Genomic DNA, 27,688 nt, shown 5'->3' with positions numbered 1-27,688 from the left:
ATTAACAATTGGCTTAACCATAGAAATGTGCTGCCATTAACCCCTATGAAATGACTTTGATTATGTGGCATAGGCAAAAGAAAAAGAGGAGAAAGAACCCAGACCAAGTCATTTGTGGTGTAGAGGTTTCTCAAGGACCACCAGAGGCTTCAGTGTTGGTGGCCTCATCATCCGCTTGTAAAGCTTGTTGTCATTGTTGCGATGTAAATAAGCCTCGTGGAACTTTACTGGGACATGGGAGGCTATTTGCATGTTGTTCTGGTAGATCTCATGTGATCAACTTCCAACAAGTGCAGAGCCCGGCACTCTTATTACAAGAGAGTCACAGGATCAGCTAACAGCCACAGCTAAATCTCAGTTAATCGATTCATATTTTCATCCACACTACGTCAGGAAATGGTATTTCTGCTTAAACATGACTTATTATTGATTATTTCCAACATAACTGGCAGTAATTTTCTGACAATAAACTACTAATTTAAAATCTGTATTTAAGTATTCTCACAGGACAATCAAACGTATTGTTAGCCTGGACTTACCACTGAAATGTCATTCTTTCATTTTTTAGATTACCTGTTTGCTGTCAGTTTAGGTTGGTGTACACAAGTGACAGTCTTGTTAATTTACATAGAAAGAGATCTCAAGATCTATAGAGATCTTCTTCATAAAAGTGATTTTGCTTTGAAACTAGTTGTCAGTATCAGACGTTTGACGAAAGTTAAGATGAGTGTCCTAAAAAGTGGAGCAACTAAAACGTAAGTCTACATAAAAACGTGATTTACTTTCCTATTTGAGTATTTCTATGAACTTAAAATTGAGAATGTCACTCTCTCTCCAAGATTTTTAAGTGTTACATTCATTGTAATCGGCACAATGGAAGTGAATCCAGAGAAGGTACATGTTCTCTACTTTATTATCAGTTTACTTGACCCCCCAAAGTGCAGTTTTGTGAACTGTTCTGACATCTAGCAGCAGTAAAACTTTACTGCTGATGTTCTTACTGCATTGCAGTCTTAACATAAATCCATGAGTTTTTTTATTTTTTATTTTGTGCTGCAGCAAAACCTTCGATTTAGTTTGTACTCCAAAGCTTGTTACAAAACTCGTGTGTACCTTTGACTGTCACCCAGTGAGCGCTGTAGCAGTCACGCTGAGGCTGAAAGAGCAAAGATTACAAGGGTAATGTAATTTGCCTTGCAAACATCCAGCAGATTGTCAGGGAAACTTTCGCTTGATTAACATTTCTACATGAAGTACATCAGCTTGATCAAAATGCCTTCAGACATTTCAGGAGAGGCTTTAATATCGTGATGGAAAACATTTGATATCCTTGGTAATTCTGCCTATTCAGAAGTCTTATCAGTTTTGGCATCACTGTGTGGCAGACATGAAAGTGATAGTGGTTGAGATAGTCTGATGGACTAATATGGAAACTTGGTGAATTATATTTTCCTGTCAAAGGCTATCTGGATGTAGGAGGACCTGACAAACAAAAGCAGTAATAAAAGCAGGTTTGGCAGAGATGCCAGCTGCCCCGTTGTGTGGGGATAAGGTGTTAATAGTCCACTCTAATGTTGGGAGCATTGCTCACATCTCACTCTGGATACTGTGGTCTTTTTATAGTCTCTGTACTGTCAGCAGGCCCTCTGCAACGGTCTGATTTGATTTCTTTGAAGTGAGGCAGTGATTTCCTATTGTGGCTATGTGAGATGTCCTCAGCTTTCCCCGCTGGAGTGTACTGGAGTGCTCTCTCCGTTTCATCCAGGCCAGTTCTGCGTTGTCATCATCATCCATCCTAAATCCTTAAGTTTCTTCTTTTGGGAGGGGGGGCGGGGGTTGTCTTCTGGTCTCATAAGCTCTCCTCCTATCTCTTTTGGTCCCTCCCATCCCTTGTTTTTAGGTTTTCTGAAGAAGTCACAGGGAGGTGTTGTCAGATGGTAGCTGTTGTTGAAAAGGAGTTATCATGGCTTATGACACTAATCTGTTTCTGTGTCTCTTCTCTCTTGTTTCTCTTGCAGGTGAAGGACCGTGCAGACAGACTGTCTCACACTAAGCTATGGAATGCTCCCTGCACCCACCATCACTAGTCTCCAATCTTTGGACTGAGCTCCAAACGCTTAGTTAGCGGCTGTGCTTCTCCCCTCGAACTCTTTATAACCAGGGGACGAAGAAAAGGAGCGGCCTTATCAAGTCCTCCGCTAAAAACGCACAGAGCACTTCTTTTAGTTTTTTTTAGAATATTTAAGCTAGTTTTTCTCCGCTTGGATTTTTTGTCTGGTGAAATTACATCAAGATGGATCTGGAACCGTACCTATGGATGGTCATTATTGGCTTCATCATTGCCTTCATATTGGCCTTTTCAGTCGGCGCCAATGATGTGGCCAATTCTTTCGGAACAGCAGTGGGGTCCGGTGTGGTCACACTGAAGCAGGCCTGTATCCTGGCATCTATCTTTGAGACGCTGGGCTCAATGCTACTAGGGGCCAAAGTGGGTGAGACGATCCGAAAGGGCATCATAGATGTCAACCTGTACAATGAAACGGTGCCCGTGCTCATGGCAGGGGAGGTCAGCGCTATGGTCGGTAAGTTGTGCTGAATTTTCAGTTTACTATTTTGGCGATTGATTAATCATTTTAGTCTTTTTTTTTCAAGCAAAATCTTGAGATATCAGCTTCACAAGGAGGATTTGCTGCTCTTGTTTGTCATATATGGCAGTAAATTTGAATATGTTTAGATGTTTAGAATTTGAAGATGTGGGAAATCATATTTTTTCACAGTTTTACACAAATTAAAAATACAGTGGATGGATTATTAATGATATAGGTAAAGTTAGATAGATACTAGATAAGTTGATTGCAGCACTAATACAGTGAGTCACATAAGAGACCCTAAATCTCTAACTTATAACCACATGACTGTGGATGAGAGACAGGATTGCAGGGGGTCATAGATGGATATTAGTACTGAAACAACAAGTAGTAAAAAAGTTCCTACAGCTCAAGGTGACCTATTCTAGTTGTTAGTTTTTCAAAAACAGAATAAAACATAATAATAATAATAAAAAATAAAATCCTCACATTTACAAAGCTAGAATAATTTAGCTCTTGTAAGTATTTCTACTTGTAGATACATTTATATCCGTTATCGTGCTGCAAACACTGCCGTTCCCTCTGCTATTCACGTTTAACAGTACACACGTTTGTTTATGTAAATGTTAAACTCTCCACCTCCACACCTCCTGTGCAACTGTACTTCAACTTGAGTCACTTTTTTTTGTCATATCCTGACCTGTGGGCAGACACAATAGCATGTCAGATTATTCCAATACATGTAACATTCACACATTGTCCCATACTCGTCTACCTTACAAACAGCTCTGAAATGCTCCGAGCTGCTGTGATCAGAGTCCATGCTGCAGCCGAATATCCATAGGATACATACATACATACACCAGGAGAGAGGCATCGCTCATCTTCATTACATGTTTGAGGTTTTCCCAAAATAAAAAAAGCTTCTCCAACTGTTCATCTACCCAGTTTGTGACTCCCTGTTTTTCTTCTTGCTCGCAAACCAAAAGTAAATTACTAAATCCCATAACTCTTGCAGAGTTGTTTTTGTACTTTAGTTGGTAAAAGTTCAGTTGTTCATCTGAATAACATCTGCACTTGTTTTGCAAACCACTTGGATTTATGAGAGATGTTATAAAATTTGTTTTGTCCTTGTCAAAGCAACTCTCAGACATACAATGTGAAAAACGTTTAATCTATTTCCAGATGAACCTCATGATCAAATTTTTTTGTAATGTTAACTAACATTTGTCAAAGTCTCCCGAGCTGCTTCACAGAGGAGACCTGCGCTTGCATTAAAACACATGAAGCAGGAATCGTTGATTATCAACAGTAGCTTCACTCATGAGCATTAGATTACCGCAGTAAATGCATGGTGCAGAACAGAAAACAATGGGGCTCCCGTTGAGACAATGCCATTTTAATGACAGAGTGACTGCTGGGAAACTGTGATAAATAAGGCGATATTACGCACAGGGGATTCCCGTGTCGCTGGAACACTCAACATTTGTTAAACATCAAACAGGAAATGTTTTTTACTGGCATATTGTTTATACAGACTTTTTTACATTTGATTTGATAAGATAAAAGCAGGAAAATACTACTATTGACAGAAATGACACAGTTTAGAATATGAAAATAACCTCCAAGCTTGACAATAAGTATCAGATGCCCAAAAATAACAAAGTACATTTACCTCCGGGAACAGATTGTGTTAACAGACGCTGTGGGATTTTCGTCTCGATAAATGAAGCATTGTCTACAGAGTCACCTTTTCATCAAAGATATATAATCCCATATGTTCTAGTATAATATCTAACATCTCTTTATGGTGATGTTTATACTATATACTAACTATGTTTGTACTATACCTGTAAAGGTATTTTCTTTAACTTATACTATGTGGTCGTAGGGAATAATGTGTCTGCGGTTTTCATATTAGAGTGAAACTTAAAATACAGGTTAATTTGTCCCAACCTTTACACACAACCCAAACCTTAAGCAAAAAGGCTTCAGTACAGTAAAGTTAACAACAAACAGTAGCATAACTCCCTATTTGAGCACAAACATTGTGGTATTGTTTTCTCTAGTTCACAGTTTGTACTTTCCTTTGTTCCAGAACTACATTTCTGATGGAAAACAGTTGCTAATAAAATATGAACAATGTCTGAGATCTGTGTGGTGTTTTGTTTTTTTTTATTCACAGGCTCAGCAGTCTGGCAGCTAATCGCCTCCTTCCTCAAACTGCCTGTCTCTGGGACTCACTGCATTGTTGGTGCCACCATCGGCTTCTCCATGGTGGCCATCGGCACCAGGGGAGTACAGTGGATGCAGCTCGTCAAGATTGGTAATGGCTCGGGCTCTGTGAGACCTATATGCTTACTGTATATCGTCATGCCTGCTACAGTGTTTCCATACAGCACACAGTTTTTACATACAATTACTCATACTCACAAAAGTGCAGCTTTTCTATTGAAAACTAATATCAATTAAAAATCACCACACTGAGATATTTCCAGTACAGCTACAGTGGACGACTCCCTTGACCATTTTACACACATCTGTTTTAGAAGAGGCAGAGTTATAGATTTCTCCACCATTGGGAGTCTCAATAGACCTGCATGCAATGCAGCCACAAGACATTCTTTAAAGTAAAACACTAGCTTTATCTCAGATGCATGTATAAACCACAGCTCAATTTAAAAAGTTAATGACTGTTCCTTAAGGGTTGGAAGTCATTCTGGGACAGCGGTGGAAAGTAAGCAAGTACGTTTACGCAAGCACTATTCTTAACTACTTATATTTTTGTACTTTTACTTAAACATTGGAACATTTGAAAGCAGCACTTGTACTTGTAACCAAGTATTTCTACTCTGTGGTAATCATCTTTTTTAGTACAAAATCTGAGTACCACTGTTCTGGGAAGTGTAGGAAATGACTAGTGAAGAACAGATGCTAAGCCGGGAACAAAAAGACATTTGCCACTATGTGATTTAGTGTGTAAGCAAGTGTGTTGCTGTTCTTTTCTGATGACATGTTCTCCTCCCTCTCTAGTGTCATCGTGGTTCATCTCCCCCTTGCTCTCTGGACTCATGTCTGGACTCCTCTTCATGCTTATCAGACACTTCATCCTCATCAAGGTGTGACCACATTGCTAAGCACAAACACAAATCAACACAACCCCTCCGTTACAGGTCATATTTCTAGTTCAGTATCTAACTGAATAATATATGTAGAATTTAACCTCTATAAACATTTAGGCTATAAGCTTTAATGTACAATATGTAATTCCTACCACTAGGGGGTGTTTCACATCAAAACCGTAACAAAAGACAAAGTTTGTTGACATCGTGAAGAAGCGTGGGATCATGGGAGTTGTCTTTTTACACCACCATTGCCGTCATTGCAGTCAGCTTCTCCTGGTTAGGATTCCTTCAGTGTTAATCATTCAGGAGGTTTCTACTGGGAGCCAAATTATCAGCAGAGGTCCTCTTCTCCAAAAGAAATGATAAGCTGTTTCAGCTTATAAATCGGTGTTTCTCTGACACTGTTCACAAACAATGGTCATCCTCGAGGCCTTGCAAGCTAAGATGCTGCTAATGTATGCTCAGCTTGTTTCTCTTAGGATCCAGACGTCAAATGACTAAAATCCTTCCTCTGGTTAAAATATATAGTTTGTATTGTAAAAATGTTGCTGTAAACTGGATAAAAAGTAATTATATGACCACTTCTGGCAGATGAGGATGCAGACACACGTGCAAAGGGGATATGACTGCATTGACAGGCAACCAGTGAAACACATCGATATATATTGTTGGAAACATGTTGGTACACAACTCAAACATCAAAATATATAACATAGGTGTAGTGTTTATAGACATTTTAGTGTGGAAATGTAACATAAATAACTTAAAAATGAGGACTCTGGAATACTGACCATGAAAAATTATGTTATATGACTTTTCCAGGTCCAGGAGTTTAAAACACCAGAAAGTATACACAGACATACATGTAGACACACATACCTGTCCATAGAACTTCAGCACAGATAAAATCCATTTGATTTGTCAACATTTGCTGATCTTCTGTTATGTAACTGGCAATCTCTGGCAGACCAGGAAGAGAGGTCACGACTGCGGAATTATGTATGAATGAGTCATAGGACGATTTGTCATTTGGACTAGAGTTGTTGTGTAGCTGGGTCAAATTCGGGTGAGTTCATTTCTGTCTCTACAGGCTATTTGCATCAGTTAAGTCAGAATATTTAAGCTTTCTATTACATCTATGCTGTGTTTTCTAAACTGCACATGCAAGACAATGGGTTTAGTTTGTAGATGTGAGACTTTTACCTTAGTACGTTGGGTCATACTGCGTATCAAACTCTTCATAAACCACACATTGTGCAAAAGTGAATTGTTGTATATCTAGTTTCACTATTTCCACACCTTTGAATCGACCTGACCTGAATGTCTGACCTCAGAAGGAAGTTGTGGTTTTATTTGATGTCAGCATGTGAAACTGTATGTTAAGAATTGTCACCACAACAAAAACGCATACAGTAAACATTGCAAACACCCGTTAACACTTGATATTCATACATCATTTTGATCATTTTCTCGGACACAAGAAGTGACTGTAAAGACAAATCTAACTTGTGTACATCGCAACCTAATGTGCACTTCTATATTTAAAGCTTGCCTTGCCCACAGTGATGTATAGTTAGTGAGAAGTGAACTTCTCATCTTCCTGAGGGACACGTTGACATGATGAAGAGCTGCGAATAATTGCAGCTTGGTCATTACATAGGAAATTAAACAGGAGGGACGCAGGTTTAATAAATGGAAAGATAAGAAAATCTAAAAATAATAAAGCCTTAAGTAGAATATATGTAGTCAGTATCAATACAAGTATTTCCCAATACTGATAGGGATGCACGTAATGATGAGTTTCATTATTGACTAATCTTTCAAATTACAGGAAGAGCTTGAGGTGACATCTTCAAATTACTTGTTTTATCTAACCATCAGTCTAAAACCCAAAGATATTTCATCTATTAGTATATATGACAAAAAAATAGAGAATTTAAGTAAAAAAAAAGTTTTATTTGAAATTTCACTGAAATTATCTAAATAGTTGCAGTTATTCAGTTTTTTTAATTACAGATTTGCTTTGAACCATTACATTTTACTAATAGTTGATAAACATGCATGTCTTTTTAGGTAGCATTAAGGAAACTACAATTTGAATTTCATTCTACAACACTGGATTGACTATTAAATAACCTTGAATCCTTAAATATGAGAAACTACTTAAAATCTGTATGTGTGTTTTTTCCACATAGGACGACTCTGTTCCCAACGGCTTGCGAGCGCTCCCCCTCTTCTACGCCTCCACAATTGGGATCAACACATTCTCCATCATGTACACTGGAGCTCCATGTAAGTGCTTATTCCTAATAGAGATGTTGTATCTGTTTATTTAGTCTGACACCAACATATGATCAAATTATCATCTCAGTCTTAACGGGTGATGGCGCCAGTATCGTTTGCTTGCTCAAAATTCCATTTGATGGTGTGACTAGAGTATGACTAAATTGTAATGCTTTGAAACTACTTGCAAAGTGTTGTTTTCTTATACTTGTGTGTGTTCATTAATTGCAGTGCTTGGGTTAGAGATGCTACCGGTGTGGGCCATCTTTCTCATTACTTTAGCTGAGTCGCTGATCTGTGCAGGCGTGGTGTGGATATTCGTCTGTCCCTGGATGAGGAGGAAAATAGCAAGTGGGTATCTGTGTGTGTGTCTGTGTGTGTGTGTCTAGTCTTTCTCACGCCATCTGAAAGCCAAGCACTCTGACCCAGGCCCAACACAACAGCGCCGCAGCCTCTGCTTGCACACTCTGTGCTCTGACGTTAAACGAGATGCCAGCGGATGTGCTTCCTCGTTGGCCTCTGCCAGAGGCACTAAAGCCACCAAAAACCCTGTGAACTCTGTGTGGTATTCCATTTGCGTTGCTTAGACACTTCTTAGGCGTGTAGCTGCTTGGCCACATGCAAGGGGTTAAGTTCATAGCCTGCAGTCCAGAAAGCTTTCAGATCAAGGTTAGGGATTGTTTCCCTAATGGGAAAATAAGCCTGCAGCAAAGCAGACAACGCCATAAAACACATGACACATTAAATAAAACAGTGGAAAGAGCAGTAGGTGGAATAACTGAAGGAGTGGTGGACATAAGCAAGGCAGCCAGTCTGTTCAATTCAACCTAATGTCATGCAGGATATACAGACTCAAACTGTTAAGCCACAAGTCTTAGAGGCCAGTAATATTTCCAAACTGATAGACCAGATAAATGCTTTGTATCGATATGAACAAAAAAATTAAGGTTGACATGAAACAGAATAAGGGGTGCTGTTACTGAAGGGATAACATCCACGTTTTGGCTTAAAATAGAACAATTATTTTCTCGAACTTTCCATTGACCACGCATACGAGTGAGGCCAACTTCACCCATTGCTTAACGTGTCTTGACCTCTGAATTCCTGTGAGGATTATAGGTGATATTATCGGTCCTAATCTGGATATTACTGCATCCGTCAAAATGAAATGGGCAATGGCTGAGTTTATGTGTTTGTACTGAGGGTTGTTTTGAGGAGTAGGAGGGCAACAAGTCTATCAGCACCGGGATTAGGATCAGCTGATGGCTATACTTGTGTTTGTGGAATGTTGCTGCATAGTTTTCTCTTTTTCTAACCTGAAACCAGGCATTTTCTGACTGATTATTATTAATATTATTGCAGAGTAACAATACAGTTTTTTAAAAAAATGCATTAAAAAATGTATATTAAAAAAAAGATATGTGTGCCAAAATTAGTGACTTCACATGTGAAACTCATGTCCTGATTTCATCAGCTTGCCCTAATTGGAAATCATCCAGATAATATTTGATTGTTTTGTTGTTCTGTAAATGATCCCTCAGACATATTAGAATATAAACCCAACATATAAATACAGGTGTTCTCCTCATTATTGGTATACACGGCCCTGTAAACACTGTGTTAGCATTGTTAAGAGGATTTAAATGTTTAAGTGGTGATATTTTGTCACTCCAGGATGCACTCTTCACTAAACCTTGCACTGCTTGATCTCCTCCAGGTCGTCTAAAGAAGGAGCAGGCTCTGTCCCGGATCTCTGATGAGAGCCTGGACAAGATACCAGAGGAGGAGGAAGAGAGCCCCGTCTTTAAGGAGCTACCAGGGGCCAAGGGCACAGATGAGGCTGTGTTGCCGCTCACTGGGGGCAGCAGTGAACGGGGCACCCGCGACTCCAGTGGAGAGCTCACCAACCTGGCTAATGGAGGCACGGTCCTGCCAAATGGCAGGGTGTATGGTAATACTGGAATATTATTTTTAATTTGAGATGTGCCGGTTGATCACTATATCTGTTCTTGACTGGAAACTGTGTTCACTGTGTAATCATTGTGGATGAGGAGAGTAACTGTATATCTGTTGCTGCTTAATATGACTTTTATAACTTGGGCTTATCAAAACTATAACATTAATGGTAAATGAAGTATTGAACATGAACATGAGTTGGTAGAAATTTTTTCTTACTGCCATCCTGCCTTCATCAAGCTTTATGTTTATGGTTTGACAATTGATCAATTATTTTTAAGATTTATTATTTTATAATTAAGTTTACATGAAGAATATAAGTTAGAATGAATATAAAACCTACCTACAAGACAATATTATAACAATAAAATATATATTTTTACAGTGACTACAATAATTGTTAATCCATCAGTGGGTAAAAAAGATGGTGTCTCAATTTTTCATTGCAAATGAGTATATTGCATACTTTTTCAGCTTCATTTTTCAAAAGACAATATGGCAAACAAATTACAAAAAATTTAATTAACAGGGCTTAGAGTGCCCTATTTGGAAATCGCCTTCTCTCTTTAATAAATTTACCATATGTAAATGTATATTCAAGGAGAAACTGTAAATGTGCTGCTATTAGATACTACTTGGCTACTGTGTTGATCTTCATGAACTTTGTGCACCACTTCTTCATCGTCTCTCCTTCAGGCCGGACCCACTCAATGACCAACGGCTGCCTCAAGTCACCCATCTCCAACGGCAGCTTCAGCTTCGATGGCCACATGCGCAGCGATGGCCAGGTCTACCACACTGTGCACAAGGACTCAGGTCTGTATAAAGATCTGCTTCACAAAATCCACCTGGGCCGCATGGATGACAGCGACCGCTCGGGCTCCAACGCCGGCCCAGCTGACAACAATTACCGCTTGCTGCGCCGCAACAACAGCTACACCTGCTACACAGCTGCTATATGCGGCATGCCCGTCCAGCCGCTCATCCGTACGGAGTCACGCGAAGACAGTGAAAAGTTGGTGGGAGAGGGAGGCGGCAGGAGCAACAGCGTGTCCTACTCCAAGAAGAGGGTACGCTACGATAGCTACTCATCGTACTGTAACGCTGTGGCGGAGGCTGAGATCGAGGCAGAGGAGGGTGGGGTGGAGATGAAGCTAGCCACAGAGCTGGAGGGGGTGGAGGAAGAGGGGGCTCCAGCTCCGGTTCCTCTGGACGACTTGGCCGAGGAGGATAACGAGGAGAAAGATAAGCCTGAGGTGTACCTGCTTTTCCACTTCCTGCAGATCCTGACCGCCTGCTTCGGCTCCTTTGCCCATGGAGGAAACGATGTCAGGTGCTGCCTCCTGCTGCTTAGAAGACATACAACATCCTATCTAGCCAAAAATCGGTCAAATTACATTTCCCTTGTATCTGATCATATATTTTATTTTACCTGATGCTTTTTGCCTTTTTCATACAAGTAATGTTTCACAGACAACAACAGCAACAACAAATAGAGGAATCATCTGTATTCTGCTGCTTTGATGTCATTTTGTCCTTGATGTTCAGTCTAGCATAAATTCTATATTTCATATTCTCATCTTTGCAGTAATGCCATCGGGCCCCTAGTGGCACTGTGGATGATCTACGACCAGGGCGGTGTCATGCAGGACGCCGCCACTCCCGTCTGGCTGCTGTTTTACGGTGGTATAGGCATCTGTGCCGGCCTGTGGGTGTGGGGCCGCCGCGTCATCCAGACCATGGGGAAAGACCTGACTCCCATCACCCCCTCAAGGTGAGAAAGCCACCGTATGGGAGAGTGGGGGGAAGGGTGTGTGTATGTGTGTATTTATGTGTGTGTGCATGCATGTGTGCGTGCGTCTGTATATGTGGAAATGGTTGAGAAAGAAAAAGAGTGAGAGAGAGAGAGAGAGAGAGAGATTCCAACATGTCTCCAAAAAGCCAAGACATAAACGAGTCCATCGGGTGCAACATCTTCCTTGGTAAGTTTTTATGTGCACACAGTTGTATTACACACACAATGTATTTAATATGGCTGTTATTAAAGACGCAAATTAGCTGACAGGAAAATGTATAAACCTAAAGCAGCACAATCGTGGTTAGAGTGCCTGCTCTGTTTCAGCTGCTCCCTGTTCACAGGTACAGTAAACTAATGACTAATGATGGGTTTTTCTCTCGAGCATGCACTGATTAACCACTCTCTACTTCCCAAACAGAGCTGCCGCTGCAGGCGCACACACATTTTAACAACACAAGCAACCTGCAAGTACAATGTTGTATTTGCCCTTTCTCTGTTGGTTGCATCTGTAAACGCATATATGTGAATGATATTAATATTTCTCATCAAGAGGGCAGACTGATTTCATCACTTTAATGTAAAGATATATTTGAATACATTTATTTTAGATACAGTACAATATAAAAGTTAAAGGATATTTTCTGTCCCCTTTTAAAAGATGTGTAAACTATTTGAGGATAAATATATAATTATCTCTATATTGCATAATGCAATTACACATTTTGACTTTGCTAGACCTAATTCTTTACTCCTTTGGAACATGTTCAAGTAGAAATCATACATAATTTTTCTTCTGCCCTCTGACTGATTACATAATAATTATGAATAAGTACGTAGTCTTTTGGACAACAACATATAAAGCCCCTGGGCTCACTCCGTCTCACAATGTAAACAGTGGACATCACGCATCCTTATCCACCGACTGCTGCTGCTCTGTCCTTGAGATCAATCTCTTGCTCTTTCTTCTGTCCTCTCATCCTCCCACACAAACTGTGTGTGTGTGTGTGTGTGTGTGTGTGTGTGTGTGTGTGTGTGTGTGTGTGTGTGTGTGTGTGTGTGTGTGTGTGTGTGTGTGTGTGTGTGTGTGTGTGTGTGTTGGCGTGCGCGCGTGCATACCTCAAGGATGTTTGTGTGTATCGTGTCAGCTTGAAGAAGCCAGGCTGAATGCCTGCAGGTCGTTGTGCAGTGAATGTACTGTATGTGTGCACGCATACATATTAAGGTCTATAAGACAGAGAGAGAGAGTGTGTGTGTGTATGTGTGTGTATACTCTGTTGCCTGGCAGGAACATCACACAGGGTTTCAGGAAGTTGTTTGGCATTCTGGATGAAGAGAAGTAGAGCAGGAAGAGTGAGGGAGGGGCAAAGCCACAGTGGGAACCCTGGCCTCTCTTCTCCAACCACAGGGAGGGACGCCAGCCTGACTCCTTCTCTGCTCTTTTCTTTTTCCCCTCTGTCCTCCTTGTTTTCATAGTCTTTCTGCCCTCTCCTTTGAATCCTTGTTTTTGCAGTTAACCCTGTACTTCCTCTTCTTCATTCCTTCTAAACTTTTTCATTCCTTCTAAACTTTTTCATTCCTTCCGAATCTCCTCACTGCATCTATTCATCTTTTTTTTTTTTATTGGCATCTCACCTCTAACTTTTAAGTCCCGCAATTGTTCTCACGCTCACATCATCTAATTATTTTTCCCTCTCTCTCGATTTTGGCCCCTCTCTCTATCTCTGTGCCTTCTTTCTTTCTCTTTAATCTCCCTCTTCCATCACCAGCTTAGTTTTTCGCCAGGACTCAAAAGACAAATTAGCTCTGGTTCACTGTTCCAAAGGCACTCTTTCCTCCAGTGTCTGTTTCCATGCATCAACCTGACAAAGAAGTTTGTTTGGGGCAAGGGCAGGAAAGTGTGTGTGTAGGTGCAGTTGTGTGTCTGTAGTTGGTGGCTGAGCATATGTTTGAGGAGGCAAAGGGAACACTTGAACAAAAATATGTCCTGTCTCCAGAAAGACTGTCTGCTCTGCCATTCCTGATGAATGGGTCATTTTTCACAGAGGACATTTTCACTTGTCACAGTAGGAAAAGCACACATATAAATAATAAAATTAACAATGGCTGAGTTCCATTTATCTGCTTCAGTTTCAGCGTTCTGGTAATGTACCTGCTGGCTCACTGTCACACTGTAATGACTTACTGACACCTGAAGAGAACAAAGACATTATTAATGTTATTAGTAAACTTGTGCTTTTTATTACAAGTTAAAATGTCTACTGTGAAACAACCTATTGTAAATCTCAGTTAAACGCAGAACAGGTATCACAGCTCTGTAGAATTTAGATGATGAGTGCATCAATGAATACTTTTTGAGAGAGAGAGAGAGAGAAGGCTAACTGCCCTCTCTCAGACACACTCTGACCAGCCTCACAACAACGCTGCTCTACAAACATTGGGAAGAAACAACTAAAAGCCAAAGTAGATTGGAATGTTATCTTGCCCTTAAAAGAGATGATTAAGTAGCAGAATATCTCTCTACTGTCAGAGATAGAAAGCAGAGACAGATCCTAACCAAGTACAGGCTCAGTGACCACAAACTGGCAATCGAAACAGGAAGACACAAAAATCACACTGTATATAACTAATATAATATTCATGATGTATATATCTTTGATTTATTGTATTGTATTTGAATGCTTTGCTTTGGCAATATTGTTTCTTTAAAAACTTTCATGCCAATAAAGCCCATTTTGAATTTGAATTTGAATTTGAGAGAGAGAGAGAGAGAGAGAGAGAGAGAGAGAGAGAGAGAGAGAGAGAGAGAGAGAGAGAGAGAGAGAGATGCATGGTCAGTGTCTTAAACCCCTAGGCCACCAGGAGATCCCACCTATGCAGACTTTCTGCACACACAGTTTAAGCGAGCACCAATTTCAAGTTATATTCAAATGATTAGAGCACTGCTGTGAAATAGATTGGTGCTTGCTCTTTATGAGCGCCACAGTGGCGTCTGGAGTGACATTTTGCAGATTTGACCAATTAAATTTCAACAGTGTCTGCCCCCAGAGCTTTACCTCTTTGAGAGTTTTATTGGCTGTTTTTCTTTTTTTTTATTACATAACTGCAATGAAAGGAGTAACAGCTAATGATTCAGCTTCAAGTTGCTTTCTCATTCGTCCAGTTTCTCTTCATATTTCTCTCTTATATGTCTCTTATCCTGTTTTTATTATTTAATTACAATCCCCAGTTTTCCATCTCGAGCCAAAATATTTTTTTTTTAACGATTTTCCTTTCCTGTGTGCCAACTGGTCTGGTGTCAGTGTGAATGATGTTCTGGAAACAGGACATGGCTTCAGATGAAGTGTCTCCTAGTCCGCACGAGGCAGCAAACTCACACACTCAAAGCTATGTCTGTGTACCACATATAGCTCTACTCTTTATTAAGAATTACCTTCCAAAACCCAGGACCTGATAGAAATGTGGTCTTTAGTGTGTGTGTGTGTGTGTGTGTGTGTGTGTGTGTGTGTGTGTGTGTGTGTGTGTGTGTGTGTGTGTGTGTGTGTGTGTGTGTGTGTGTGTGTGTGTGTGTGTGTGTGTGTGTGTGTGTGTGTGTGTGTTGAGCATACTTTTAAGATCTGCTGAATGTTCTGTTGTGGTTACTGTGGATGCTGGAATATGGTGTGAGCTCACCTTACCAGCAGCACGTCCCAGACAGTACAATGAAGGATGTCTCTTTGCTTCCCCCTCTCCTCTCCCCTTCCTCCTCCACAGTGGATTCACTATTGAACTGGCTTCTGCACTCACAGTCGTGTTGGCTTCCAATATCGGAATCCCTGTCAGTACCACACACTGCAAGGTATGACTGAGCGGCCCCTCCAGCTGGCCTCTCATCTCCCCTACAGGCATTTCCAGGGGACAGGGAGCTCACACTGTCTCCCAGGGCACCGGACTGGAAATAAACTCACCACTTTACTCCAAATCAGCCTTGCAATCAGATACTTTAAGTGGATTTTCCACATTTTTATGTTCATATTTTTGCCAGACAATCTCTTTTTCCTGGTTGTGTTTGGAAGGATGCTCTGATGAATAAATAAATACATTTAAATAGAGAGAGCAAAGTTTAGATTCTTGTGGCAGAAACTTGGGTCTTATTTATTATTATTTCTCTCAGTTATAACACTGTACAAGCTAAAGTAATTGCTGAAGTCTGATGGCAAGAAACAACAGCAGCCTAATGATCAGTAAGGTTGTTAAACTAGCAAGGAGTCATTTCCAATGAAACATGCCCCCTTACCTTTCAAAATGCTAGTTTTACAATTTCCACTCTGAATTCTCTCTAAACTATGTCCTTTGATTGTCCAGCTGCTAAAATACAGAACAGATAGTCTAGTCTGGTTAAAACTGTTGATACACTCATCTGAGCCGCCATTAATTTTTACTGTGCGGTCACAGCAGTAGACTTTACGAGCAGCAGGGATTGATTTGGGGAGTTTTTTAACCTGGTTTCACCTCCCAGGCAACATGCATTTTGTCCTACCTTATTGCTGTGGGATGCAAGATTTGCAGGGACTACTCAGGGCTCAAATAGCACCTCTTGGGCTTATAATTTGAATTATTTTAATCTGTCCTTTTTATTTACAGTTATTAATATTATTATATTCTCTAAAAACCTGCTCTAATATAAAATCAAAGATCAAGGGCCGGAAAGGACGCTTGCCTGTAGTTAAGCTGGAACATCTATTATATCATTATCTATCAGAAAGTATCTAGTCTCTATTGTAGAATTTACTTGTGCAGTAACTGTTGTTTGAGTAACCTCTGACTTTTTCCAGATATTAGTAATTACCTTTGTGTAATTAACTGTTTGGATTGTTTGCCAAAACTATGAATATAAAACCCAAATTGTAAAGAACCAGAATTGCCCTTTAATTACCTGCATCTGACCCCACTGAGCTTTTAACTGCATTAAAAGACAAACAATTCGAGACATGTCCAGCCCCAGGCAGCTGTGTGCAGCCCCTCTCCCCTGTTCTTTTCAGGAACGTCGGATCCAGGCTGGAAGAAGTAGGAACACCTCCAGCCCCAACCATGTCCCATCATGATGTTTCATCCTGTTTCATTCCCACCAACTCTCTTTTCAGCACTGGCATGGTTTGGTGTGTGGATCCTCCACCCTCCTGTGCTTGACTGCAAGCAGACCCCCCCCAACCCCACTCTTCCACCCCACCACCAGCCTCCTCCCCCCGACCCCACCTGTCATACTTGTTTTCCACTTTTTTACCTCCCTCTCCATCTTTCTCTGTGTCTCTCCACTCATCTGTCTTCACAGCGGATTTTGCATTGAAGTAATGAGTGCGCTAACAGTGCTTGTTGCATCAAATGTGGGCATCCCAATAAGCTCCACCCACTGCAAGGTATTGGAGTCATTGGTGGTGAGGCCGTGTTAGCGAGCCCTCTCTGGGCTCCACTTCATCGCTTCACCTGTAGCTGTCAATCGCCAAAGCCAATCACAACTCCTAAAGTTGCTGTTTTGACCTCTCCTGCAGTTTTCCTCCGGCAGAAAACCCCAATTTTGGATTAAAGGAGACCTTTATACAACAAATCAGATGAAATTCGATGCACGCTTATTAGATATAAAGCATTATATCACAAGTGTATAGCTATTGATCTGTACTTTTTTAAATCAAAGAGACTCTTTTAGCAAGATTTTGATCTACTTGTTCACATTCTCATTTGTTAATTAGATGAGAAGTACTATTATTATTATAGAATTATTATTATAGAAGTATCACATTGTTCTGTAGTCAGATAAAATTCAAACTTGAATTTAACAAAGATATTTTAAAGGAATAGTTTTGAGATTTTGGGAGTGTTAGATCAAAAGATTGGTACCACTCTTACATCTGACTGTTAAATATAAAATTGTAGCAAGGAACCGGTTAACATAGCATAGCACTTAGTCTGGAATCAGGGGAACGGCTAGCTACTTGTTACATCTGGTTTGTTTAATCCATACAGAAACTGATTTCTACTCGAGGAAGTCACTGCTCCCAGCCAAGAAATAGTGCAGCACGTAATGTAAAACTCATTCAACAACATTTCTATTGAGTAAACAAACGAGATATAACACCATTTATTAGTGGGCTTCAGAGGTGCTGGTAGGGAAGCAGTTTCCCCATTTACAGGTCTTTATGCTAAGCTAAGCTAACTGGCTTTACTAGCTGGTTTTACCTTCAAATTGGTAGCCTATATTAGGGATGAAGTTCAATGTAACATGCATCTTATTGACAATGTTGGATCAAAACAAGTGATAAGATTTTACTGCATAAGAACTGCATCTATAAAGACCTAAATGTATGTTTATGATGTAGATGAATACTAAATTTTGCTGAAGGGAAACTGCACAAGACTCAAAACTGGTATTTAATTGCTGATGATAAATTTGTCTAAACATCAACATTGCCATCTATACCTTACTTTCATTTCTCACCTCCAAATACCCTTCTCTCTTCCCTAAAACCTCCCATAATCAACTGTTATGCCAAATGCTAAACCTACTGATAGTTAGAGGTATATAATTGTGGTGGTGATTTGATTGATTAAATGGTTGTGTGCAGGGGAGCCACAGATGTTTTTGGACAAAATCTGTATTTTAAAGATATTCATAATTTTTTTTTCTTTTTTCACGTTAAGACATTTTTCCTCAATTTAAGGTTAAAAGTTTTTAGACAGTAGCCAACAACATCTGTAAACATCTCCCTTACTGCTGAGAGAATTTGAGTGTGTTTGAGCAGTGATGGGCATCCATTCGGTTTGGTCTCAGTTCAGAGTGGTTATTTTCTTTACGTATTTGGCTTCTTTAAATGTGTGCAGATCAAACTGAACTAATGCCGAGCCCAGGTGTTTGGAGCGCTGTGGTGTGATTATGTACAATGACTCGTTTTCTCAAAAGCTCTACAGGCAGTCAGCAGCACAAACACTGGGGTCGCACTGAGTTCAGGCTTTACTGCTGCATGCCTAAAATACTACAATTGGCGGAAACAGACTTCTTGACCACACAGTTTAGATATTGTTCCACACAGACTGCTTTTAGACTAATGCTAATCCTCCAAAAGAAGGAGAATCTAATACTTTTGTTTAATTCAACAAAAGAAGTCGACCTACCTGGCTAACATCTCCTTCCCTGACAGTATTTTTGTGCAGTCAAGCTCTAGCGTAACTTTGATTCAGACTGACGTATCTCCTGCAAACACGGCTGGTCTCTGTTGACCTGACCTTCCACATTTAGTCGAGAGTGTGACAGAAGGAGTCTCATGTTTCTCTAGCCGTATAAGAGCAGGAACAGTTTTAAGGCCCGCCCACCTACACTGTCACAAACACAGCTGAAACCAGTCACTGCACATGCCACTCCAACACACTGGAGGTGTCTGGAACGTGTTCAAGTGTCTTCTTATTTAACTCTGTTCTGACTTGATTATTTGAATAAAGGTGAGAGAGTTCATTGGTGGAGAGGTCTGACATGAGCAGAAAGAATTACATCAGCTGAGAAAACTCGCCCAAAACTATCTTCTTGTTAGATTTAAAGGTCCAGTGTGTAACATTTAGGAGGCTCTGTTGGCAGAAGTGTAATATAATATTCATAGGTATGTTTTTATTATTATATAATCACCTGAAAATAGGAATCTTCATGTTTTGTTACCTTACAATTAACCTTTTATATCTAGAGGTCCGCCGCCATGTTTCTACAGCAGCCCAGAACAGACAAACTAAACATGATTTTTTTATGTTATCTGCACGTTTCGTTGCCCCCGTAGACTCTCCTTCGCTCTTGGAAGGTGAGGATGAAGCGGTGTGATCTGCAACTAAATTGTTACACGCCAATAAATCCTACACACTGGTCCTTTTTTAAAGCCCCAAAAAGATTTTTGTAACATCAGAACTGCTGATTTCAGACTTCCACAGCCAAAAATGAAATGCAGTAGTAACTTTTAAAATCGGCTTGCTCTAACTAACACAGATATTTTGGACTGAGCTGGTCCTGAAGAGCTGAAGGATGTGTACGGCTTTTCTGTTTGGAGGCCCGGATTTACCTGTGGGTCTTTTTCTATTATCAGTGGTGGAATACACCTAAGTACATTTACTCAAGTACTTTACTTAAATACAGTTCTGAGGTACTTGAACTTTAGTTAAACATTTCTATTTAATATTATTTTCTTATAATATTACTTTGCAAGATTTTACACGTTACAATACGTGGGGTAACTTTTAACTTTTTATACTTTTTTAGCACATTTGCTTATAATAATTCTGTGCTTTTACTTTAGTAGAATTTTCAGTGTAATGTAATAAATAATTTTTAAGTAAAGGATCTGAGTACTTCATCCACCTTTGACTATTATTGTGTTAAACCTATTGTATTGGCCTGTATTACAGTCTTCCAATGGCAATTTCATTCATCAGCAGTCAAGTCCACTAGAGCTAGATGGACAAATAGTAGCTAAACATACAGTAAATATAAGTAAGCAAGAAAACATCATAAGGAAAGCCTGAACAACCTGCAGCTCTTCAGTGTCTTTTGCATTGTGTTCTGTGCCGCTGCTGATTGTTTCCTTTCTCCCCTCCCTGGCCGCGGCCTCCAGGTGGGCTCAGTCGTGGCCGTGGGTTGGATCCGCTCCCAGAAAGCAGTGGACTGGCGGCTCTTCAGGAACATCTTCCTGGCGTGGTTCGTCACGGTCCCCGTGGCCGGCCTGTTCAGCGCTGCCGTCATGGCCCTATTCGTCTACGGCATCCTGCCCTACGTCTGAAGGGCACGTGGCTGGGAGGGAGAACAGAGGAAGATGAGATAGTCAGAGAGAGGGAGCGAGAGAGAGAGGAAACTTGGGTAGAAATCGTAGCATGAGTGTCGGGGGGGGGATGAAGGAAATGAAGAGAGGGGAAAGGGCAGGGGTGACGAGAGTTCAGAGGTGAACAGATGGACTTGGTTGTACTGTGGATGTGAGGAGGGTTGGTTCATATGCTGCCTGGCTCCGTAGTCCAGAGATCTATTTTGACTCATTTGAGTTTCTGATCGGTTTTTATTTATTCTCGTTTTGGGGTGCATAAGAAAGTGTGTAACCAGTGTGTTCACCGTACCATTCAATCTGCTGTACATATGACAATAATAGGGAGATTTCCAGTAACTCTTTACAAGAATTATGGTTGCTGGAGAAACATTTTCATCTCTTCATTTAAAAAAAAAATCATGAGCTTAAAAAAAAAAGAGAAAGCACACGACTAAAAATAATTATACGGTTAATTCTTAACACCTAAACATGCCTGCAGTTATATATCATCCTGCCTGCAATCCCAGGTAGCATAGTTGATCAAGAGCTTATTAATATTGTTCCAAAATGCCAGAAAAAAAAAAACCCTGTACATAATGTTATATTGGATTGAGTGTGATTTGTTGTATTGCGGCTTGCTTTAAAGTTTAAAAAAAAAAAAAAAAGCAGAAAAGATGTGCGTGTGGTCAACCAACCCATCCATCATCTCACTTTTAACATGCTAGCCAGGTACAACTAGGGCCAAATGGAAAGAGAGGGGTGGTGGGGACTGTCACTCTGCTTTTTTATTTTCTACATGATACCATAGAAACCTGATTCGGTAGGATTGATATTTGTCCAGAGCTCCTGTATGTTTTTAGAGATGGATCTCATATTTTTTAATGATGTATTATACTGTAATTTGTACTGTAAATACTGTCCTTAAAGAGTTTGGGGGCGGGGTTGGTTTGTTTTTAAACGTCATAAGGGCCTCTTCACCTCTTCATGATGTCATATTATAGGGTATGTTTCATCCCGGTGTGCGGACACACACATACTCTCAATGAACATACACACACACACACACACACACACACACACACACACACACACACACACTTGCAGGCTGCAAATGTTGGCAGAGGTATATTGATTGGAGGGAAAAAAAGTATTTAAATTCAAAACAATGTACCAAACCTGTAGATATTCCTTCTGATTTTATCGTATTATCAGTAAATTCAGTAGTGTTGGCAGAAAGTTCTTTAGCTAAAGGTTTCCTTCTGGAGAAAATGTTTCGGTTTCAGACGGTGATTGAAAGTAGGAAGGAAGTTTATGTGCAGCAGAAGCCAAAACACTAAAACTGAGACAAAAACACTGTTAAGGTCCCATAAAATGTTCACATATCTTCATCCGATTGCCTTTGTTTTTCATACATAAAGCTCAGTTACTGGAGTCATTTCCTCATATTGACCTATACACTGTCCATGTTCGAGTCATTTCAGATCTCCCATCCCGATCAGCAGTCAGATTACTCGTCTTAGTCCAGGGTTTATCTGTTTCTATAGCCCTGACCCTCCTGTCTCATAGCCCTCGTGACAAATCTGAGGTACGGCTTTCAAGATGCCTCCAGAAGTTAAAGCCTTTGTCATGTCGTGTCATATCAAAAAACACTAAAACTGTTGTATTATAAATCAGCCAATTATGCAGAGGTGGAAAGAGAGGGGATTCAACCCCAGCCACATGTGTAGCTCCTCAAAATGGGCTGTTGTTTTGAAGTGTAGAAGCATTCAGTCTATTGATCACCTATGTTTCAATCTAAGTGCTAAAGGTTAGGTAGATATTATAGGGTCTAGTCGAAAGCCCAGCGGGGGTTTTGGGGCCGCTCATGTCACGAAAATATCAAAAGACTTCTGTCTTCGGATCATTATGTTTAAATGAGATGGTATCAGCGGGGATAGTACTGATCATCACCAGCTTTTTAACAGGGTCACCTGACCTGTAGATGAACAAAGTCTAAAGCTTTTTTTATTTGAACAAACTCGATGCCAGGTGTTGCAAGTTCTTTTTTGTTCTTGTGGTGTGTTTCCTAATTTCATTTTTTTTCTTTTCTCTCTCATGAACAAATCTATGCTTAAGTAGCCACTTGCCTTGTAACATTGTGTTTTATTTTGTGCAGATACAGTAAAATTATTAAGTACTGTGGTGTTTACATTGTAACCATATTGTAGAGTATCTGAGAAAAAAAACTGTTGCCTAATGATGCCAATGAAAGACAAACTATTAACCATGAATTTTTAAGTGCAAGTAAAAAAAAAAATAACCTGAAGTGTCTAGAGAGAGAAAGAGAGCAAGCGTGCGAGCGATGACTCGTTTTTGTTGTAGTAGTCGTGCTAATAATGATCCCTGTCACTTTACACTGCTACTACAATGTGTTAACACTACATGTATGGGTGCAATTCAGTAATGAAGAGAATGACTAGAGAAATTTCATCAAGACTATATATTTTTCTACCATATCCGAGTTTTAACCTGGGCGAGCTTCCGGACACTTTCGAGGACACACTGTGGGGGTCGATGGGAAATTGGAAAAACGGGGACTGGTTGTTATAAGATCATAGTGATACTGAGAAATGATCTTATTACAGGACGTCTCACCTTGCTGGTGCCATGTGCCACACTTCCTCCAAAGCCCAGTGTGTTCTTCTAACATGTAGATTGACGTGTCGGTTGCCAATAGATCAGATTTTTAAATTTACCATTTTTATTTTTGAATTTTAGATGAAAACACTTTGTAATTTTGTTTCCCTACTGCTTTGATCATGAGCTGTGAGAGCAGGACAGCATCTTGCTAAAACCTGGACGACTGCTCACCGAAGGCGAAATCTTGAAGCAAAATCTCTGTAGTCGAGAAACTTAAATCTTAAACTTGGTAACTGATAACTGGACTATGAGGACATAATGTTTCCTTGTTTTGGCAGGTAACCACTCTTGAAGCTCACACCCTTTTACTCTTTCACAGGATGTGTGTTACACAGGGGGCTGCACAGAGCTGGTGTGTTCAAATTCTCTTTGTACTCTTGTACAATAAAGGTGCCTGGTGGAACTGCTTTTAAAAAGAAATCTCATAATGCACAGGAAGTCTGGTTTTGTTAAGACAGATTCCTCCCCATTGTCTTTAAAGCGAGCTAGTGTAACAGCAACTATAAGATAATAGTAAATGTGCTAAGAAATGAAGTAACAGAAACAGAAGAGAAGGGGCATTAAGTAGTGTCAGTTACACAGTAATATCTGTCTACACAAGCTACTGGTCATACCAGTCCAAGCTAGCAGCAAAACCTCTGAGAATATTGAATCGAACAAGGGTGTGTTTTACAACTTTTGACTAATCTTTTCATTTGTAAAAGGAGGATTTTGTCATTTCTTCTTTATATATTCGTTATATAGTCTCGCTTTAATGGTTGCATTGCCATTGCTTGAAGCTAAACCCAGCCCATGCCTCTTAAAGGAGCAATAACTGTAAACTTAAAGGGGGCAAAATTTCTCACTAACTTGATGGAAAGTGTCATTCAAACATCGTCACACTTTGCATTCGTTTTCTCCTCTAAAGCCCAGTTCAGACCAAACATTCGCAGTGAGACAAGATGAAACTTGCAACTACTTGCAATACGTTGGTCTGCAACATTCAGAAACCTGCCAGTCCACAACAACAATGCAACTATACAGACAGTGTATCGTCTCCGTAACAACGACTTTTCAGGCTTTTTTTTTTTTTTTTTTTTTTTTTTTTTTTTTTAGCTGGATTTAATTTGTAGCGTCCTAAAATGTAAAATGAGGATAATGATGGAGAGTTACTTCAGCCAGAGTTATAAGAATTTGGAGCCATCCATGGATCCATAGGTAGATTTTAAGGCTTTTGTCAAACAAGTTCATGAGGTGATCCTCTCTTCTCTCCGTCCAAAAACGTTTGACCAGCTGACAGTTAACTGTAACTGACTCGACCTGCTAACTTTGCAATGAGCTGATTGGCTGTTGAAACAAGTGACATGCCTTACGTCCTTTGACAAGCTGAGTTGCACACCGCCTTCAGCAGACTTAGAGTCGAGCTGAGACTACCAGTTCACACAGCTGCAACGTCTCGTCGTGAATCTTTGGTCTGAGCCGGGCAAAGGGATTTAGCTGTATAGGGTTTTTTTCATGTCTTCAGAAAATATTTTTTTTAAAAGCTGATACCTATTTTTGTTCATATTCTGAAATAAATAGTTTATTTATCCAAATTTATCCAAGATTAAACAATGATTAATGTGTTAATATGTATCACCTACAGCTACCGTGAGTCTGTGTGGAGGGTAAAACGATGTGGTAGCTCATTATTTAAAATATGTTCTATATCTTACTGTCTTACTGTAGAACAGTAGCAGAAACCCATCTAACAGGAAAGGCAAACTGGCTGCAGCTAGTGAACGTTTGCTGCTCTTGTGTGTAGCTCAGTAAACAATGAAGAGAGACTGAATCAACTTTCCTTGTGTTGGATTATGAGATTGATTTGTAAATGCCAGCCAGCACTCTTCAAATCTCTGGTTCATGTTGGATCACCGAGCTCTGCAGGCAACACCCCCACCCACCCCCCCCTTTGTAACTCACACTGTCATTCTTTGTTTTTTCATGCATTTTCAGTCCTGATAGGCCAAAAGGGATGCACTGCTCATGATGGGGAGGGAAAGTGAAAATTGTTCCTCCGGTGGCAGCGTTATAAATATAATTTATTAGACCGTAATGGCTCAAATTGAATAAAAACCATAACCCAAACTGTTTGGCATAACTTAACATAAGAAAACTGTGTGTTTATGTTGGACACAAGAAGAAGCTTATTGACAAAATGGGTTTTCAGGGCCTTTAATTGACCTTGTCGAGTCAAAGTATCTTATCAATTATAGATAATTGACTTTAGTTCATATTGTATCCTGAAAGCCAATAATTATAATAACTGCAAATTAAGATTTGCATCATCTTTAAAAAAAAAAAAAAAAAAAAAAAGTGTTAGGTATGAACGCAGCCACTAGATGGCGGAGTCTGCCACTTCCCCTCCCCATAGAGAGGGACAGCATTTTAGACCAGTGTGTTTCAACTGATCAGTATAAATTAACGAATGGTGTCATTGCCATTGAGGGAGTTACTGTGCTTCTACTGCATTCTAACTGTTTTGTAACCTTTAATGTAGAGAAATAACAACGTGCCATTTCTTTCTCCCTGAATGTGCAATACGAGCTGTTTCTTGTGAAGGTGCAACTACATTGCTGTCACTCTGTGGTTGTGTAGCTCCACCTGCCCTGGTGGAATAGCGACCTCTCCTGTTTGTATGGAACTAGTACCACCTCACAGAGGTGGAGGGGCATCGGTTCGGACCTTCATCTGGATGTGGCGTGCTGTCTCTAGTTTTCCGGTCTGTTTTGTAATAGAATGTGCTCCTTGGCTGGCCTGCAGGCTTTACAGCTCTGTGTTGTCTTTTTACTGTTTACTGCTATTTAACTGTCCGGTCCTTCAAAAGTTAAAAAATAAATGAATAAAAAATCTAAAGAAACTGTAGCCTGCTTCTACGAAATCTTAAAGCTCTTCTGATTTGCATATATCGTACTGTAATGTTTTATTTAAGATTTTCGTGAAAAAAATGTCTGCATTTAAACTAAATTATGGGAATTAAAATTACAAAGAATACCTAAACTCCACTGAGTTGTGTGTCTTATTTTTGGAAGTATGTGTTTGAGTTCAAGATATAACATTTTCTATCCTTTTTTGTGTTTGTATGTGATCAAATACACGTATGTATTGCTTTATCACACACACACTGTACAGCTGCAGCAAGATGATATAATTCAGCCTTTTATGAACATAAATATTGTATGTCCCCATGTTTTATCAGATATATGTGGTGATTTGTGTATGGCATACAATTTTTCATAAACTCCTACTATTTTGTTTGTTTTAATCTTCATAAAAACATCTGGAGCACTGTGTTCTTGGGGACCAGTTCCATACTTTTAATGGCTACAAATATTAAGGCAGCAATGTTATTTAGCTGTTAAAGCCCCTAAAATTGGTTTAAAATCTAAAGTCTTACCATTATCAATACTTAACAAATACATTGTTAGTTTATAGTTTTTAAGAGTTTAACACAGACTGTTGGTGCGGTTTGAACAGATTTGATTGAAAACCCCACATCTGGAAATGTATTTCAAACAGTTTGAAACAACCTGATCAATCAATGATCAAATGGGTCATTTTAAACTCATACACAGAATTGATTTAACTCCCAGAAGAAACGTTCTACATAACCTTACTGAGAACGTTTGTATATTTTACATACGCGTTTGACTGCTTTGGTTATCTGTAATATAGTGTTGTGCCTTAAAATAGTTAATGTTGTGGTTGTGTCTGCTCATTTCCGTCCACTTTGCATGCATTTGGTTTCCTATGGCAACCGCCCTCTTTAAAGACTGAATTAAACTGCCACATCTTTTCAGGCTGCTGTTATTTAGGGGTTTTGAGCTCAGATAATAATTCAGTGACTTGGCACAGATTGCACTTTAAGTTCCCAGGACTGTGGCTGTCTGTGCTGGCTTTAATTTAAGACGTCTCTACAGTAACGCTGAAAAATGCTGGTTTGATGCTGGCACACAGCAAGTGACACCATTTACATTCAATGGGATAATGGTTTCCATTTCATGTTGGTTAAATCAGTAACCAAAAAGAAATGGAAACCATAACCTCCCTGCAGTCGGGGGGTTTGCAGTGTCTCAGAAACAGCGACATTGTTCGTGGTCTGTGAAAGGTATTTGTTCATCCTGATTTCTTTATTTGTGGTTCTTGTGTTCATCTTAATTGATAACAGAAAAGCCCTTCAGCTGTGATAAAGTGTGACTCCTGCACAGTCTCATCAGGGATCAGGAAGTCCATTTAACTCCAGCTTGTGGTTTATGGTGACTTTTTAAAAAAAAAAAAAAAAAAAACAGGGAGAAGCTTGTATGTTGTCATTCTAACTAATTAATATAACAGTTGTTCTGGTTCACTTTTTTTTTTCATTTTAAACTTTCAGCGTGTTTTTAAAGTCCAGCTGAAATTAAACTGTATTGTTTTTTTTCTGCTACAGAATTAGTACATGAC

At 39.8% G+C, this 27,688-nt stretch overlaps 1 protein-coding gene across 7 annotated transcripts in view; it reads left to right on the top strand.

Moving 5' to 3' along the window:
- slc20a2 (solute carrier family 20 member 2) overlaps positions 1 to 26,248 on the top strand; it is a 52,035-nt gene extending 25,787 nt beyond the window's left edge. For 6 of the 7 annotated variants that reach the window (XM_051421679.1, XM_051421684.1, XM_051421685.1 and 3 more), the window contains exons 2-11: positions 2,019 to 2,582; positions 4,774 to 4,914; positions 5,622 to 5,707; positions 7,909 to 8,005; positions 8,228 to 8,347; positions 9,714 to 9,947; positions 10,649 to 11,285; positions 11,541 to 11,726; positions 15,501 to 15,585; positions 20,369 to 26,248. In XM_051421679.1, coding sequence (XP_051277639.1) covers positions 2,294 to 2,582; positions 4,774 to 4,914; positions 5,622 to 5,707; positions 7,909 to 8,005; positions 8,228 to 8,347; positions 9,714 to 9,947; positions 10,649 to 11,285; positions 11,541 to 11,726; positions 15,501 to 15,585; positions 20,369 to 20,533 — 2,040 coding nt within the window. In that variant the 5' untranslated portion in view covers positions 2,019 to 2,293 and the 3' untranslated portion in view covers positions 20,534 to 26,248. Of the gene's footprint in view, positions 1 to 2,018; positions 2,583 to 4,773; positions 4,915 to 5,621; positions 5,708 to 7,908; positions 8,006 to 8,227; positions 8,348 to 9,713; positions 9,948 to 10,648; positions 11,286 to 11,540; positions 11,727 to 15,500; positions 15,586 to 17,058; positions 17,144 to 20,368 lie in introns of all 7 variants that reach the window. The other variant, XM_051421680.1, reaches the window with a different exon arrangement.
- Positions 26,249 to 27,688: the final 1,440 nt, after the last annotated feature.

Source organism: Dicentrarchus labrax, unplaced genomic scaffold (assembly GCF_905237075.1).
Source record: "Dicentrarchus labrax unplaced genomic scaffold, dlabrax2021, whole genome shotgun sequence".
NCBI classification, from domain to species: domain Eukaryota; kingdom Metazoa; phylum Chordata; class Actinopteri; family Moronidae; genus Dicentrarchus; species Dicentrarchus labrax.
The sequence above is the reverse complement of the archived record's forward strand: the minus strand, read 5'-3'. Positions and strand labels throughout refer to the sequence as shown.